The sequence below is a fragment of the Xyrauchen texanus genome, chromosome 6 (genome assembly GCF_025860055.1).
Source record: "Xyrauchen texanus isolate HMW12.3.18 chromosome 6, RBS_HiC_50CHRs, whole genome shotgun sequence".
NCBI lineage: Eukaryota > Metazoa > Chordata > Actinopteri > Cypriniformes > Catostomidae > Xyrauchen > Xyrauchen texanus.
The window spans coordinates 48,835,479-48,853,831 of record NC_068281.1 but is presented as its reverse complement, the minus strand read 5'-3'; the positions used below and the strand labels follow the sequence as shown (position 1 = coordinate 48,853,831).

At 41.4% G+C, this 18,353-nt stretch overlaps 1 protein-coding gene across 4 annotated transcripts in view; it reads left to right on the top strand.

The window, feature by feature from the left end:
* Positions 1-634: 634 nt before the first annotated feature.
* LOC127644620 (zinc finger protein 521) overlaps positions 635-18,353 on the top strand; it is a 201,369-nt gene continuing 183,650 nt past the window's right edge. The window contains exon 1 of one of the 4 annotated variants that reach the window (XM_052127884.1): positions 635-772. Coding sequence is in view for 2 of the 4 variants with exons in the window: in XM_052127883.1 (XP_051983843.1) it covers positions 1,276-1,339 (64 nt within the window). In the remaining 2 variants the exon portion in view is untranslated. Of the gene's footprint in view, positions 773-1,231; positions 1,340-18,353 lie in introns of those variants that run through there. The other 3 variants (XM_052127886.1, XM_052127883.1, XM_052127882.1) reach the window with 3 other exon arrangements.

Sequence of the window (18,353 nt, the reverse complement as noted above, 5' to 3'; positions counted from 1 at the left end):
AGATGTCTGCCATGGCCCCCCTGTGGATCTTCCTCTGAAATAACTTTCGTTTTCAGCTGATGTCACCTTGGCCATGTGAGCCATTCGTTCATTCCTAGGTGATGTAGCCAAAAAAAAAAAAGGAGAACATTTTTGGAGTCTTTTTTTTTTTTTTTTGTGAAATATTTTTTTTTTTCCTTTTTTTTTTTCCTTTGGAGGAACACGAAATTATGATTTTTTTTTTCATTAAAAAATAGCAGTAATATGTATTTAAAAATACATTTTTATGTCAGACTTTGATGTTTGAACTTGAAAAAAAAAAAGCATTTTACAGAGAGCATATAGCCTTTTATACATTAAATAAACGTATTCTTATAACAGGCCTATCCAAAGCATTAGACACAACAATTAATTTTCACTCCATAAAGCTAGGCAATAATTCTCCGGCTGCTGTGTCGGGAAATACGTCTAGGCTTTACGATGAGTCATGGCTACCAGAAGGGGGACCAGTCCGCCTGCATAAGACGCGACTGACGAACCGTGTTCCGGATCCAGCGACTTCTTGGATCCAGACGCCAGGTCTTGTGGACGTCCCGCAGATTTTAATCATGCCTCTCTGTCAGTGTGCGAGAGCAGCAGGCTGACAATGATTTCCTCCGTGATTGCGCACAGAGCGCGTCCCCGCGGGGATGGGGCCCCCTCTGGAGCCGTCCGCATGGCTTTGGGGGCCTCGCTTCCATTTTCCATTATTATGTGGACTACCGGAGCGACAGCGCAGATCGAGACCTCGCAGGTTGGTGATGAGGAGGAGGGAGCGAACATCTTCCTCTCTGACTAGTTTCTTACTCGGTGCTCATTCTCAAAATAATTTAGAACACAGACACTATCAATAACAGTCTTTAGCTTGTATGTGCCAGTGTGAGGAAATAGTTATTTTTTACTCCTTTATTTTTTATTTTTTTTGCTTTATTACTTTTTTCGCTCGTTTACAGCGACATTTTGAGATCTGTTATGCTCAACTACAAAATAATGTGTATACATTTTCAGCGCGTTTGCGTTATCTCTAAGGGTATATAACTAGATAAATGTGATATTGGAACACATCAGCTGTTTTAAACAGATTCAGCTACGCTGGGATTTTCCGAAAACACTGTGTTTGTACGGTTTATAGATGTGCAGTAATGTAACGTTAGACTGAATAATTCTGATTTCATTAAGTGTGTGATATATATATATATATATATATATATATATATATATATATATATATACACATTTATATATACATATACATTTATGGTCTTCAGCGGGTTCTGTAGGATGTCGCGCCGCAAACAAGCCAAACCAAGAGCTCTGAAAGGTAAGTGCTGATCCTCCATATCATAAACGGCTTTTCAAGAGACGAAATCAGGGATTTTATAAGACCTGCATGCGCAGTTAAACACAGCGACATTATCACAGAAGCGCCTCATGAGGAGCTTTATTTGGACTGCGTGAGCTTTAAGAATAATTATGAAAACGCAAATGTTTGCTTTTTGATTTGCCCGATCTATGTACACAATATTTACAAAGATCAGAATGAATCAGGAGCAGACAATGAATTGTAATCCAAGTGACTTTGCCCTTGTGTTTTATAACTGAGGATATAGTGTGAGGTCATGTTGAATATTTTAGGATAATGAAATGTGTTATGAGTGGTGATATGACCTGGCTGTTAAATTGTCTAAAGTTTGGAGTAACACTTCACGTGACTAGAGCGTCACCACTAAAAAGTGTTTAATTTATGAGAATTTGATTTCTGCATGTACCATTTGACAATGGTTTTGTGATATGTTTTCACACATTTGATCTGTATACTATGTATTTGTTAATGTGCAACAAAACACACACACACACACACACACACACACACACACACACAAACACACACACATAATGGTTTTTATACTGTACAAACTTTATATTCTATCCCCTAAACCTAACCCCCACAGAAAACTTTCTGCATTTTTACATTTTCAAAATACATAATTTAGTATGATTTATAAGCTGTTTTCTTCATGTGGACCGACAAAATGTCCCCACAATGTCAAACATTTTGGGTTTTACTATCCTTGTGGGGAAATTTGGTCCCCAAAAGTGATAACACACACACACACACACACACACACACACACACACACACACACACACACACACACTGTAGTTTACAACATGAAAGGTGAATTTGCCAATTTGTATCCGTGTTGTTGCCACAAATGATGGATGGATTTTAAATATTATCATTAAAGTAGTTCAATTATTCAAATAAAACCTGCACTTACAGAATTGACTAGAATATCTGCTGTGCAATATTCATGCATTTACTATTTTTATGCAGATTTGGATAACTTATAGAACTTTTTATTGATATATCAGTATGAAATGATGACCATTTCACAAATCTATTAGATAATACATATAATTCAGTTTTTCATTAAGCAAGATTCATTTTAAACTGTGCATATGTCTGTTAGGTGGTTATTGGTTTTTAAGAAATCTTAGGACTATTGAATGTGTAATTCTAATTATAATATCAGTTTTTTTTCATATATATTCATGTTGCAGGTTGAACTAAGGAGACTTTTTTTTATTTGCCATAATTACATTTGCCTGTTAAACATGAAAGGTGTGCAAATGTGATTAGAACACAAAGATGCATGCTTTCCACAGATCTGGTTTAAAGTTACATACAATTACCAGTATATTGTATACCTAATGCATCTATTGCTTGTAATTGCTATAGTCTCATTTATATTCTTCATTATACATAGTGTGTTGTATAAGTGTCTTTGAATAATAACACTCAAATATACTATTATATGTATTATAAGTTGGCAAACAGAGGATTTTCATAATGTAGTTTATTAAAAGGCTGTGATGAAGAGCTAATTAAAATGGTGTTAGTGTTTATTTGAAAATTATAGTCATTATATTATATATGTTTATAGTCTTAACTGAGCAGGCTTTACACCCTGACTGTGGCTGTAATTTCCTGATTAGTGTCTCTGCTGGTCATGTGGCCTGTCGTAAAGCTTTATGTGAGTTGTGCTGCTGTGTACACCTGTACACCTCTGCTCTCTGACACTTCTTTACAGCTGTAACATCAGGTTTGATAGGTTCTTCTGCAGAGAGGTCTGCTTTTGAAAATCTGATTATTTTTAAGGGGACGGTGATGTGATGCTGGATTTGGCATTCTTTGTGCACTGCTAGCATTAATTGTTGCATAATAGAAAGCTGATATTCATCACAAACTACATGACAAGGGTTCAGTGTTTACATCGGTATGACTTTAGCTTGCTAGGCATGCATACATGCAATATATACATACATTTATACATAGGCTACATACAGACTTCAGTAAGTATTCACTCCCTTTTGTCTCTGCAAATCCTCCAGATGTTAACTAATTCAAATATTAAAATTAATATATCATTAAAAAAAAAAAGAATGGTGGTAGTGGGCTGTATATTTGGTTTGTTAACCAACAAATTATTAACCAACCATTATCACTGCGTAAGAGACACACTGAATCAAACAGTCTCTTAAAATAATTTATTCTTGCAAGAAGGACCCAGTCATTACACAGGAGTTAATCTGTGCCATGAGTGAGACGCAGAAGGGGAGGGCTGACTTGTTTTTTATACTCTTTTATCCCAAGGTCTCTAACAGAAGCAGATCCTCCCCCTCTGCATTCCTCAGACACAGGGGCATTCCCTTGTAATGACTATCACTGATCAATGAGTATCAAAATTTCTACAACAATTCCCCGCTTTTTATCATTCAGATTACTCAATCAAAATAATAAACAATAAGACAAATTTTAAGTCATATCGTCACACACTCTTCTTCTCTGATTTTCGCATAAATGATCACTCTCTTAAACATTTGTGAAATAACATTTGGAAAAAGTAAAAAAGCTTAGGCTGTTTTTTTCGTGGGGCTAGTCCCTTAAGTATTAGCAAGCAAGTAAAGACTTTATCTGAATCCGGGCTAAATGAGTAAACACTGTTATTGCACTTCTGACATAAAATCAGACCATCAGTCACCTCAGTATAAACAAGAAATAGTGTACAGATTAAGTAGGAAAAACACATCAATTTAACATTTTGGTTGTCACATCTCTTGGTTATGTCAGCAGGCTATAAAAATACAAAGAATAAAAGTAGAATAAAATCCCTCATTTCAAACCCTCTCCTTGTACGTCATCTCGTAACACGGATGACAGCTGCTTATAACCCTCTTTACATATCAAAACATTCTCAGAAATGGAAGACATACCTCATTTTAACACATTCACAGTAGCTCTCGCTACTTGTATCATCATCCTCTGTATAGACTGTCATTTTTTTCAATTGAACAGACATCCCTGCTTTAACCAGTCTCTGTACTGAGCTGGAAACACACGTTATAATGCATGGTAAACATAACAATATCAACAGCCCTATCACCGCAATTGGTAACACAGTTTGTATCAGCCAATACCCCCATCCTCCCCAGAGATTCATAAACCAAGTAACCCATGTACTCTCAACATGTTCTGGCTCCTGTACGGCTTTTAAAATGACATTTGTGATGTTGTCGCTGTAATTTGGAATACTGAAACAACAAGACATTCCCAACATTTTGCAAACTCCCCCTTTCTCTGCAGTTAACATATCAAGAACCAACCTGTTTTGAATGACCGCATCTCTTAACTGTTTCATTTCATCATTTATCATTGTCAAAGCATTTTCTGTGCTATTAGCTATTGCTAATACTGTCCATGCTAGCCCATTTATCTTATTAATTGTTACTGTTGTACCCACCCCTAAGAACAATGACCACACCAGGTGCCTACACAGATGTACCCGCATTCATCAAAGCTGGATAACAACACCTTGATCTCTGGATAACAACCCCCTGATTTCTTTGGCATCCGATGAAATGCCCTGTTGCCACACACCCACACTGCTGCAGGTGAAGTTTCATGTGGCTTGCTGAATGGGGATATGAAGTTGACTTCTTTGTCGTTGATGACGGCTGTACCGTTGTCCGCTGTCCTGTCCTTCACGTTGATTCTGACCCTGCAGTCAGACCAACCTGCTTTAAACCATCTCGCATTGTTCATACAAATGCACACGTCACCCTGTGTCGCCGTCACTCTCAGAGGTGGAATCGCTATATCAGTGTGGTTATATTGCTGCACGTGGTCACAGTCGTCCGCAGGTCGCTTTGTTGGTGTCTTTCCTTTCTCCAGATCAATCACAGCTTTGACCACATCAGTCATTTGCTGTGGAATCAGACACTTTGTTTCTTTTGCTGTCACTACAGTCAGTGGGACAGCTTTCCAAGCATGAGACATTTGCAGACAAAGCCAGCAGCTCGTTGATATCTCCAGTTCTTCCTTTTGCAGCATCGCCAGAGCACCGGCCTTGTTCCCTTGACAACTTATCATGGCCTTCTGCACTTCAGGATTCGCTTGACCTTTTCTCGTATCTCCGTTTCCCATCCAAGCCATCTCTTCCTCTGTCTCTTGTTCAAGCTCAGGTGCCTCAAAAGGTTTTGTCGTCGTTGTTGGAGCTGCTTTAACTACAATAATATCAATCATCTCATACCAGTCAGTTCCTTCTTTATCCAGTCTGCAGTAGTACGATCAGAAATTCTTACTTGTTTCAGCTCTACTCGCATTCCATCCCTGTTGTTGCTGAGTCTGTGGTTCGTTTGTACTCTGAATCTTTCTTCGTTCCCCTTCTTGTAGTCGTAGTAGTACGCTTTCACGTCGCCCCACTTGCATGGATCTCTGCAGACATAGAAAGGTGCATACTCTTCACCCCGTCCCTCACAGTTCGGACAGTTCCTTTGAAACGGGTTGCAGTTGAAAATCACATTTGTTCCTTCCTGAATCATGATGATTTGTCCTTCCAGGCCATGCGTTGGCTTCATGAACATAAATGCGCTTCTCTTGACACGTCGGATGGTATTGTTTGGCACAGTTGTCTCAGTCCTGTTGGTGTGGTTTTCTGTTGATAACTCTCTCAGGCCCTCGGTAAGGTGCAGTATTATCATACAAATTGTCACTGCAAGCAAAGTCATTATGCACATACTCTTACCCAGACCACACATTCCCGGCACTCTGAATGGGTACCACGGTCTCGGGCGCTCCATTTCTTCCGTTTGCTAGATCAGTACTGCAGCTGTGTGACCAGAATGTGTGAAGGAGTTCAGTCTTTGAAGCACTCTTATCTGTTTTGCTGATTAACGGTGCCCAGCCGGATGCTGTTTCCACAACTAAGGCTGCCTGCCTCTTCCAGTCTCCTCCCTTCTTGTAGTCATAACTGGCTCCTCTTAAACACACACAGCTAGAATGCTTCTTATTCTGGTGTACATCAACACAATTGGGAGTGCTTTAACCCATGTGAGCCCAGTTTCCTCACAGCACTTAGCCAATTTGTTCTTGATTGTTTGATTCTCCCTCTCAATAGCGCCTCCACTGGCGGCATGGTAACTGCAGTGTGTTCTCATGTCAGTTCCCAAAAACTGACCCACCTGCTTTATTGCTTCATTGACAAAGTGTGTCCCATTGTCAGAGCTGATTTTCCTTGGAATTCCCCATCTCGGAACAATCTCGGTTAAAAGAGCTTTTGTTTCGAGGTTGGGAAGGCCTCAACCCATTTGGACCACATGTCAACCATCACCAGGAAAGAAGTGTTTGGGTTAACGAGGCATGCCATCACAGCTCATCCACACATTCTCCTTAAAGCTACAGCCAGCCGCCTTCCACTTGATTTTCTCCTCGCCTGTGGAAAAATTGCATGCTCTGTAAACAAGAAGAAATGTTGAGGTTATTGTCAGATATCAAAGCACATGTAGTCTCTTTTGTCTCCATCGCTTTGTGCGTTTCCTGTTGAGACTGAACATGACTTCAGCCCTTTCCCTGTCATCAGGGCTTGCAAAGGCTGTTCAAGAATGGCATAATTAGGAATAAATGTACAACAATAAGCACACATTCCTAAAAATGACAATAATTGTTTTTTCGTAATTGGTTTTGGCCCATCTTTTATGGCCTGTACACGTTTGTCACAGATGGATTTACTCTTTGGTCTGATGACATGTCCCAAAAACTTTATTTCCTGTTTCACAAACTGCAATTTTGAAAGACTGACTTTGTGTCACTCTTGTTCTAGGTGCTTCGAAAGGGACACAGAGTCAGCCACACACGTAGCTTCATCACATGCACAGATCAACAAATCATCCACATACTGCAACAAAGCCGTTCCAGCTGTCAGTGTTAAGGGTTCAAGGCTTCGTCGAAGCACTTCATTATAGATCGTCGGGGATTCAGTGTACCCCTGGCACAACCGTGTGAACGTATAACCCTTATTGTCAAAATCAAACGCAAACCAAAACTGACTCTTCTGGTCCACTGGGACGCTAAAGAAAGCATTAGCCAAATCCACCACAGTAAAATACATTGCATTTTGCGGAATTTGTGACAAAATTGTGTAAGGGTTTGGTACACGTGCCGCCCTAGCAATGACAGCTGAATTTACGGCCTGAAGATCTTGCACAAATCGCCACTCAGTCTGTGAATTTTTATCTCTTATTGTCTTCACAGGGAAGATTGGAGTGCGCACTGGAGAATCATGACATGGTATAATTATGCCTTCTTTCAATAAGGAGTCAAAAACTGGCATAATACCCTGCAATGCCTCCCGTTTTAGGGGGTATTGCGCTTGACACGGTCTGTAATCAGATTTTGGGGTGATTACAACTGGTTCACAGCCTTTTACTAGCCCCACGTCATACTTGTGCTTTGCCCACAGCCTAGGAGGTACTTCTGTCAGAGCAGAGTGAATGTCTGAGACAGAAGTAGTTCCCTTCCCATTTTTCTCCACCGCACTCTTCACAATAGCAGTTACAGTTCTCTGTACTTCAATCTCAAAATCACATTTTGACATAAATGCTCCTACACTTCTGCTGTGTTTCACTCCTGCACTTATTTCAGCCCAATCTGTTGCTTTTATGCATTCTCTCACAGAAATGCCCAGATCTGTCCACAGCTGCTCTTTGGCCTTGGCCAAAGAGAAGTGCGGCACAGCTTCTCCTGCTATCAAATAGAACTGCATTTGTTTTTCTGTAAGGCAAGCTGAGAGCGCACACACATTTTCTGTCCAGAAAATCTCATCAAATTTCACAATCTCATTTTCTACCCCGTCAAACCACCCCTCCTCTATATTGTGGTTCCCGTTCAATTACAACATGTGACGTGCAATGCAATTAGTCAGGCGTCATATTTTCTGTGTTAAATGACATTGTTCGATCCTTTGCCAATTTCAAGATAATTTTTGCCCAATCATAATTTTTCACACGCCATTAATATGCCCACTGCGGTTCAAATTTAGAACAACATATTTGTGGTTCTTCCTCAATGCTAATTCCAAAGGAATCAAATTCCAAAAGGGTCAAATTCAATTCACACATTAAATCTCTGGCCATTAGAGGTACTGGACAAGCTGGTGAACACAAAAACGCATGTTTAAATGTCCTCCCCTTCTCCGACTCACACTCTAAGGGCACTGTGAATTTTTCAGAAACCAAATGGCCCGACGCTGAAGTGCTCTCGTGCACTGAACCTGTCAATTTTGGGACACATGGCAAGTCACATAGTCGTGACGTAGAATGGCCAGCCTCTGAATCTACCAAAAAATTTACTAATGCCCCCTCAACTAACATTTGATATCGCTGCATTTGTAAAAACCCTGAACTTTTGTACAAACCCTGAACTCTTGTACATTCTGAAACATTCATCCGAAACATTATCACATAAAACTTCATCAGTCACACTGAAAGATTTGCAAGCATTGTCTTCATTGCAGAGAGCAGTATGTAAATCAGTGTATGTGTGTGTGGTTAAAAAATTGTAACTTCCCTTTTATGTAGCCAGCTGCCGAGCACCCTGTGTTCGACCCCCTCCCTAGCTGCTCTCTGCTCTGCCTCAGTCTGCCTTTCTCTTCTCCGGACAGTCTGAAGCCCAGTGTCCCTCTTGTTTGCACAGCCTGCATTTCGTGCATTCTCTGAACTCATGGTTGTCAGTCTCACACAAGCCGCAATTCCACTTCCGCTGGTTTCTGTAGCCTCTCTTCTTTTTGTCGGTCCACTTCTGCTGTGATTTCGATGTACTAACATTAGAGTGTAGTCACACAACTGCCAGCTGAAGATCTTTCTCCCCCTTCGCCTTGACTTTGTCTTTCTTTGTCAGCAGCTGTTCCTCTGCATGTACAGTGTGTGCCAGGGTGGAGGTCAGCCACTCTTCCATTCAATGTAACTTGCTTGCGCAATCTCAGGTCTCAGAAAAGTTCATTCAGGTCTCCTTCACTGCCAGAGTCGGGTGAAGCTGCTTGTGGTGCTTGTCTTCTGGGCAGAGAGCAGTCGAGGTTGGGATTCAGCCTCAGAGCTTTCAGCTCCGCCACGGGATAGTGATGATTATACGCCGGCGCACAATCGCCGTTGCATGTGGGGAAACACAAACATACTTTTCATTAGTCGGTTCTGGTGGTGCTGACACACAAACAGATCTTTCACACATTTGACAGTTTTTTCCCTACACTTTTAAATCCTACATGCTAATTCTTTCTGCATTTGCTTTTGTTCTCTTCTATCTGCTTTCTTAAGCCAACAGCCCACTGTCTGTTCACATTTCTTACACACATGTTGAACGCAGCCACAACAACCTCTTTGCGCCCCGCTGCCCTGTTCCACTGATTCTCGCACCACTCTGTCTAGTCGTGCTCAGTGTTCCCTCCCCTGGGGAAATCATGGTATTTGATCAGTTTCTCTATGTCCTGCATACATTTTCTCCTATAGTTTTTTCCCATTTGACAGAAAACCGGTGTATCAAATTTGGCAAGCTTGCTTTGAGATTTCCCCATACTGGCTGTTTCTGTTCCTCTGTGGATTTACCGTTCAAAGCACGTCTAATAATCTGTCGGACGTCTCCAACAGATCTGATTTCTTAACCCAAGATCAGCTAAGGGTGCACTCCCTAGTGCTTTGTTAATTACGGTTTGCTCAAAATCTTTCTCTGGAGTACGTTCCAGTGCTCAGTATTTCAGCTAACCTAATTAAACTATTTTTGCGAGAACTATTTAGAAAACCTCTTGACCTGTTCGTAGGTCTCAGTTTCTGCTCGAGAACCTCTTGTACTCGCACCACAGCAAACAGTTTCAGCCACTATGGTCCACTCACTTTTATACCAAAAGAAAATAATTTAGTCGTCCCTTACCAGAGATATTTGGGTTGCCACGGGTTCGTTTTCATTTGATTCCAGTGGAGTTTCTCCTGGCCATGATGCGGTCGGCCCCTCTCTCTTAAGCTTACGAGGTAGAGCTGGAACTTCTCAGTCCAGGTGGCCAAACACCGTCCGCACTCAGGGTCCAGAAGGCACTTCCAAGGAATCCCACTTCTGACACCAAATTGTTGTGGCAAAAAATTATTAACCAACCATTATCACTGCGTAAGAGACACTCTGAATCAAACAGCCTTTTAAAAGAATTTATTCTTGCAAGAAGGACCCAGTCATTACACAGGAGTTAATCTGTGCCATGAGTGAGACGCAGAATGGGAGGGCTGACTTGTTTTTTATACTCTTTTATCCCAAGGTCTCTAACAAAAGCAGATTCTCCCCCTCTGCATTCCTCAGACATGGGGGCATTCCCTTGCAATGACTATCACTGATCAATGAGTATCAAAATTTCTACAACAACTTTCATGCTGAACACATTATTATATAACAAGATTTTCTTTAAGATTTTGTCATATAACTTCTAGATAACTAGGCATCACTTAATTTTGATTTGCCTCCCAAAATTTGCACAAAGACAGATTTTTTTTATAATTTTTTTTTTTTTTTTACAGTTGTTACAACTTAAGAAAATCTGATTATAGGCCCAATTTATTAAAACAGATATGACTGTGTTGTAGTTGATCTTTAATTAAAATTGTCCTTGCAGTTTATTTTTTTAAGCCTTAGCCTTTGTTTTAATGTTTGCTTTCAGATGAGAGTCAAGAGCAGTGAGATTGTTCTTTTTTGGTTTACCCCAATACTTGTTCTTAAGCTGTAAAGTTGATCCAGGACTTCTGTAGCTCTAGAATGGTCTGTGTATGCACTTTAACAAACTAAAACAATTCAGCCCGCATAAGGTGACATTTAGTCTTTGTAATCTGTCATTATTAATTGTTATAGTTTGTTTTTCTTTTCATCCAATGTTTCTGCCTTTCCCTGGTCCTCCTATGATCTATTAATTGATTTTAAATGGCCAGTTCTTTGTGAAATATTTTAATTATTTTTGTAAAAAGTAATAATTTTATTATTGAAGAGAAATAATTTTATATATGGAGACTGGGGCTATGTCACACAAGGAAGATGGTTCCCTATTTGTCACTCACTCGACATTGTGTCAATGTAGTGACACTAGGGGCTGAACTTGGGAGCCCCAATCACCTCTGATATTTGAGAAAAGTCCATTGAAAATTGGTGAGTGGAATTTGCATGCCACTCCTTCCGACATACTGGTATAAAAGGAGCCGGCTTACATTCACTCATTCAGATTTGTTCTTCGGAGCCGATCAGCGGGAAGCTAAAATTCCACCGGCGTTCCTTTCACCTCTGCAGTGGCTAGGCTGTTGGATTTACAGTGCATTTTACAGCGGGTTCTCCCTTCTAACGCACAGATAAGTGCAGAGGACACCCCTGGGCACTTTGGCTGCCACACTAAAAGAGTTTATTTCTCTAAAAGAGTTAGCACTGGTGGAAAGCGTCTTTTTTAAGATGCCTTTCCGTTTATGTGCAGTTCCTGGGTGCTGTCACTATCTTTCTGCTTCTCACGGCCACGATTGCTGTCTCATGTGTATGGGTTGTAGTCACGCTAAGACGGCATTTGTGGATGGTTCGTGCTCTCACGGCGAGAACATTACCATGGCAACATTTCTTTTATGGAGGGAAAGCTACTCCAGCCGCTCGCTGCCCTGATTCTTCTTCTTTTTTTATTTTTTTTTTCACCGGTGGAGTTCATGGATGGGTCAGGCGGCTCACCCCAAGGCGAGTTTAATTTCTCATTCGGGGCTCAAGAAGAAGACGAGGTATCGATCACCAGAAGAACTTGATGAAATAACAAAAAATATAATTGCCATCTTCTCTAGCACTCTTGATATTGTCGCCCCACTCCGATTAAAGAAATAAGCCCTGCACCATGGTACAATGATCACACTCATGCTCTCGAGAGCTGCTCGTAAAATGGAGCGCATTTGGAAAACTACAAAATTAGAAGTATTTCGTGGAGCATGGAATGATAGTGTCTGTGGCTACAGACAGACACTAAAAGCTACCAGGTCAGCATATTTTAGTAAACTCATAGAAAATAACCACAACAATCCTAGGTGTTTATTCAGTACTGTGGCTAAATTGGTTAGGAATAATGCCTCAACAGAACCAGATATTACATCGCAGCACAAGAGTAATGACTTTTTGAATTGAAAATTTTAATAATCAGAAATAAAATTGGAATTATGAAATCATCTGTCATAGCACCTCAGAAAACAGTGTCTAATAATTTTCCTCTCATGCAACTTCAATCCTTCACTGTCATAGTTCATGAAGAGCTAACAAAACTTTGATGTATCGAAACATCAAAAGCCACAACATGTTTGTTAGATCCTATACCAACTAAGCTCTTAAAAGAGCTGTAATCTCAGCATATTAATATATCCTCCTTGCTCGCCTTAGGACATGTCCCAAGAAACTTTAAAATAGTCATCAATCCACTTATTAAGAAGCCACAACTCGATCCTGGAGAACTGGCTAATTATAGACCGATGTCAAATTTCCCATTTATGTTGAAAATACTAGGCAGTATCCTCCCAACTATGTTCATTTCTACAGGGAAATAGTATATGTGAATGATTTCACATGCGGCTGCATTTCACTTCTAGTGCTTTATATATTAGTGCTGCATTCAACACGATAGATCACGACATTCTCTTGAATAGGCTAGAGAATTATGTTGGCACTTGTGGGCTTGCATTAGCATGGTTTAGGTCCTATTTAGCAGGAATGAGGAATTGTCAAACCAAACAAACAATCTTTTATTTCATTAATACACAATGTGTATCAATGAAATCTCATCAGGTGAATTAATTATAATTGTGAAATTATATCATCAGGTGAAATAATTATAATTGTGAAATCTCATCAGGTTTTGAAGAAATATAAAGTTGTGTATCGTCGGCATAGCAGTGGAAACTTATTCCACGATTCCTGATAATATCTCCCAGGGTAAGCATATACAAGGTGAAAAGCAGAGGCCCTAAAACCGATCCCTGTAGCACTCCATACTTGACTTTTTTTGGGTTGACAATTCCTCATTTACATAGACAAAGTGGTTGTGGTCTGCTAAATCTGATCTAAACCATGCTAATGCAACTCCACAAATGCCAACATAATTCTATAGTCTATTCAAGAGAATGTTGTGATCTATCGTGTTGAATGCAGCACTAAGATCTAAAAGCAGTAGAAGGAAATGCAGCCGCGATCAGATGATAAGAGCAAGCAATTTGTAACTCTGATAAGTGCAGTCTCTCTACTGAAATGAGGTCTAAATCCTGACTGAAATTCTTCGTATATACTATTTCTCTGTAAAAATGAACATATTTGGGAGGATACTACCTTTTTCTAATATTTTCAACATAAACGGGAGATTTGAAATCGGTCTATAATTAGCCAGCTCTCCAGGATCAAGTTATGGCTTCTTAATAAGCGGTTTGATAACTGCCATTTTAAAGTTTCTTGGGACATGTCCTTAGGATAGCGAGGAATTAATAATATTAAGAAGAGGTTCTAAAATTATAGGTGCTAGAGATAGAGCCTGTCCCTTAAGCCTAGATGAAGAAGGGGTTTTACAGCCTCTACTTAATCTTAGATTGTGAGCTTTGAATCGGGCCGTGTATAAGCTCCCGTTCAAAATGCTGATGCAGAAATGCATTCTGTCATGCATTTGGCATCAAGATTGGTTCATGGCTGTAGACCTGAAGGATGCATACTTTCATGTCTCGATTTTGCCTCGTCACAGACCGTTTCTTTGGTTTGCCTTCGAGACCAGTACAAGGTCCTCCCTTCACTCTGTCCCTGTCATATCGCGTCTTCATTAAGGTCGCAGAGGCAGCTCTTGCCCCGCTAAGAGAAGTGGGCATCCGCATCCTCAATTACCTCGATGACTGGCTGATTCTAGTGATGGGCACCTTTCACTGCCTGGTCCCGTTTTTGTGATTTCCTCCTCTTGCATTGCCAGGCAGGGATTCCCCTAGAACAAGTGTCCAGGCATGTTGTCACAGCAGACGTGTCACAGCAGACGTGTCCAATATGCGTGGGCATATTAACTGCCTCGAGTTGCTGGTGGTATTGCTGGCTCTGCTGAGGTTTTGGCCATTGATCCACAGCAAGCATGTGTTAGTCCGGACGAACTACATGGCGATGATAGCATATATAAATCTGCATGTTGGTTTACGCTCTCATTGTATGTTGCAACTCACCCGCCATCTCTTCCTTTGGAGTCCGGAGCGACTGAAGTCGTTGTGGGCCACTCACATCTCTGGCAAACTCAATCATGCTGTGGACCTGCTGTCATGACAGGTGACGCTCAGAGAAGAGTGGAGACCCCCAGGTGGCCCAGCTGATTTGGGAGTCGATTCGGCAAGTGCATTTAGACCTGTTTGCATCCCAGGAATCCTCCCACTCTCTATGGTACTCCCTGACCAAAGCCCCGTTCGGTACGGATGCCTTGGCACACATCTGGCCCCAGGGCCTGCACAAATATGCGTTTCCCCCAGTGAGCCTGCCTGCACAGACTCTGTGCAAAGTCAGGGATGACGAAGAACAATTCGTGTTGGTGGCACCGTACTGGCCCACCCGATCTTGGTTCATGGAGCTCACGCTCCCCTCTCTGGCAAATTCTCCTGAGGAAGGACCTCCTTTCTCATGGACGGAGCACGATTTGGTACCTGCGCCCAGACCTCTGGAACCTCCATGTCTGGCCCCTGGACGGGACACGGTATACATAAGTGGGCTATGACTGGTGGTGGTAGACAATATCACTGAGGCCAGAGCTCCCTCCACCGGCAGCTGTATGCCTTGAAGTGGCTTCTGTTCATGAATTGGTGTTCTTCCCAAGGTGAAGACTCACAGAGGTGCAAATTCAGGTCGGTGCTTACCTTCCTGCAGGAGAGGTTAGAGGGGCAGCTGTCCCCTTCCACCTTAAAGGTGTATGTGGCCACCATAACAGCACACTATGATGTGGTAGACGGTAAGTCCTTGTTGAAGCACAACCTGATGGTCAGGTTCTTTTGAGGCACCAGGAGGTTGAATACTCCTAGGCTGTGCCTCACTCCCTTGTGGGACCTCGCTGTAGTCTTGCTGGGCCTACAGAGAGCCCCGTTTGAGCCTCTGGAGTCAGTCGAGCGAAAAGCCCTCTCATTGAAGAAAGTCCTCCTGACTGCGCTCACTTCCATCAAGGGGTTTGGGGACCTGCAGGCATTCTCTGTCTGCGATACGTGACTAGAGTTCGGTCTGGCATATTCTCACATAATCCTGAGACCCCGGCTATGTGCACCATGTTCCCACTACCCCTTTTAGGGATCAAGTGCTGAACTTGCAAGCACTGCCCTGGGAGGAGGCAGACCTAGCCTTGTCGTTGCTGTGTCCGGTACGTGCCTTGCATGTTTTCTTGGACCACTGGGAGCTGTAGATGCTCTGAGAAGCTCTTTGTCTGTATTGGGGGACAGCAGAAGGGGAAAGCTGTCTCCAAACAGAGGATTGCCCACTGGATCGTGGATGCCATCGCTTTGGCATACCAGGCCCAGGACGCGCCGTGCCCTCTGGGAGTACAAGCACACTCCACTAGGAGTGTGGCATCCTCCTGGGCCCTGGCGAATGGCGCCTCTCTAATAGACATCTGTAGGGCAGCAGGCTGGGCGACACACAAAACCTTTGTGAGATTTTACAATCTCCGGGTTGAACCAGTTTCTTCCCGTGTGTTAGCGTGTACGAACATATGATTGTGCTGGCAGCTTGGTGTGTATACCACTTGCACTCAGGGCTTTTCCTCTCCCTGATGGAATAACATGGGCTTTTTCGTCCACGTGAGTTCCCGCGACCAGCTAACCCTGGATGTCTTTCCTCCCCCAGTAACCTGCGGCAGGCGAATTCGGTGGAGGAACTCTATGCTAGGCCCAGTGCTCGTGAAGTATGCCCTGTCAGATCAGCCCCTGTACTTGGGATAGGTGCGCCATATGTGGTGGTTCCCTGACAGTAATTCCATATGAGGTGTTTTTCACGGTACGGTTTCCCTGACAGTAACATGTGTCTTCACTTGGGCAGAGCTCTGCTCTGCCACCAGTCGCTTCAGAGGTGTCCCTACATTGACCACAAGTTTACAATTAAACCAAAAATATTTCTAAATTCAAATTGCACTTCTTAGATAAAAGATTCCTTAAATGTAGTAATTTTGGATTACCAACAATCATAAATCAAAGGATTGTAGAGCTCTTCTCTTCCAGGTAGAACCTACCGCGGGACTCCTTTCCATGTGTGGTACTTCCCGGTTGTCCATGTGATGTGTTTTCCACATGTTAACCTCCCTTTGGGCAGGATGTGGTCTCCATGGTGTCCTTTTCTCCATGGGGAAAAGACCACCTTCCCATGTGCGAATATATCTTTGTCCCAGCTAAGTGAATTTTCATAAAAAAAAGAGAAAAGGTCAAAATGGCTGATACAACCTATTCCTAGCATGGGGCTGTGTGCACTTGTTACCCAGCAAGCGGTAGCCTGCCTACATCTGCACCACTGATCCACGTAACACAGTTCAGCTGGTTGTGGTGTTTGGTATAAGGACCACTAGTGTCACTATATCAACACAACGTTGAGTAAGTGACAGACAGGGAACGTCTCTGTTTCTGTTGTAACCTCTGTTCCCCGATGGAGGAAATGAGACGTTGTGCCCCTCCTGCCACAACACTGAACCTGCTGAAATGGCCGGGACTATGCCTCTGCTCCTCAGCACAAACATTAATGAGTGAATGCAAGCCGGCTCCTTTTATACCCATATGTCTGGGGAAGATGCATGCAAATTTGGCCTTTTCTCAAATATCAGAGGTGTCCCTACATTGACAAGTTTACAATTAAATAAAAAATATTTATAAATTCAAATTGCACTTCTTAGATAAAAGATTCCTTAAATGTAGTAATTTTGGATTCAATCATAAATCGATTATATTTTTCCATTATTGTAAGTTTAAAACGAAGATTAAATCTGTCAGTGTCACTCAGTTACGTCTAAGTTCCTTCAGTAAACAGCGCTTGGCAGACTTGGGTGTGTTTAGAATTTTCTGATTTAAAAAAATCTTGTTTGGATTATTTATGAAAAATTGGGACAGGTAATGTACAATGTTGTGTTGTGTCACTGTAAAAACAACATTAGCATTTAGCACCTAATTGTAAAGTGCTATCAATTGCTTTCTGCCTATGATGACACTTGATTAGAAACTCATGCACAAAATAATATAAGTTAAATTTGTATTTGTCATTTTCACAATAACACCACTTACTGCAGCACTTGCTGACATGAATGAAATGTTTTATAAATGTACCATTATCGATACATTCAGCAGTAACTACACTGACATCTCCCCAGAATTTATCAACATCATGGACTGGAATCAAACTGGTCTTATGTCAGACAGCCCACACCAGAAAACAACAATATCTTTATTTGCCAAAGTTTATGAAGTTCATGAAATGAAATATATTTAGAAGTTTAGTTTGAGGTCAACTAAATGAGGCTCTAATTTCTTTTTTGATGCCTTTGCAATGTTGGCAGCACCATTATTTGCCGTCATCACTTTCTGCATGCTGGTTTATTTTGGTGTAGTCCAGAGCCCCTTCCCCAGATTTATGTGTCTCTAAACATCACGTATGCAGGTGAACTGTGGTTGATTTCCACAAGGAAATCAGATGACAGATCATTGGTTCTTTTTGAGGAAATCAAGTCAATTGCTCCGTGATTCTATTAAGTTTTCGTTCGTATTGTAGTGCACATTTGTAGTTTAATTTTAGTTTTTTTGTTTTTGTCATTGACAACTTTTTGAATTTTTGTTTTGTGCATATGCACTGACACTGGATATTCTCTCAAATAAAAAAAAATAAACCATTACAAATTATCAGCAGTAATTTCACTACCAGCACAATAAATTATTTTTAATTAACAATTCTAAAATATATCTCTAAATATTATATCTCTATATGCAGATTG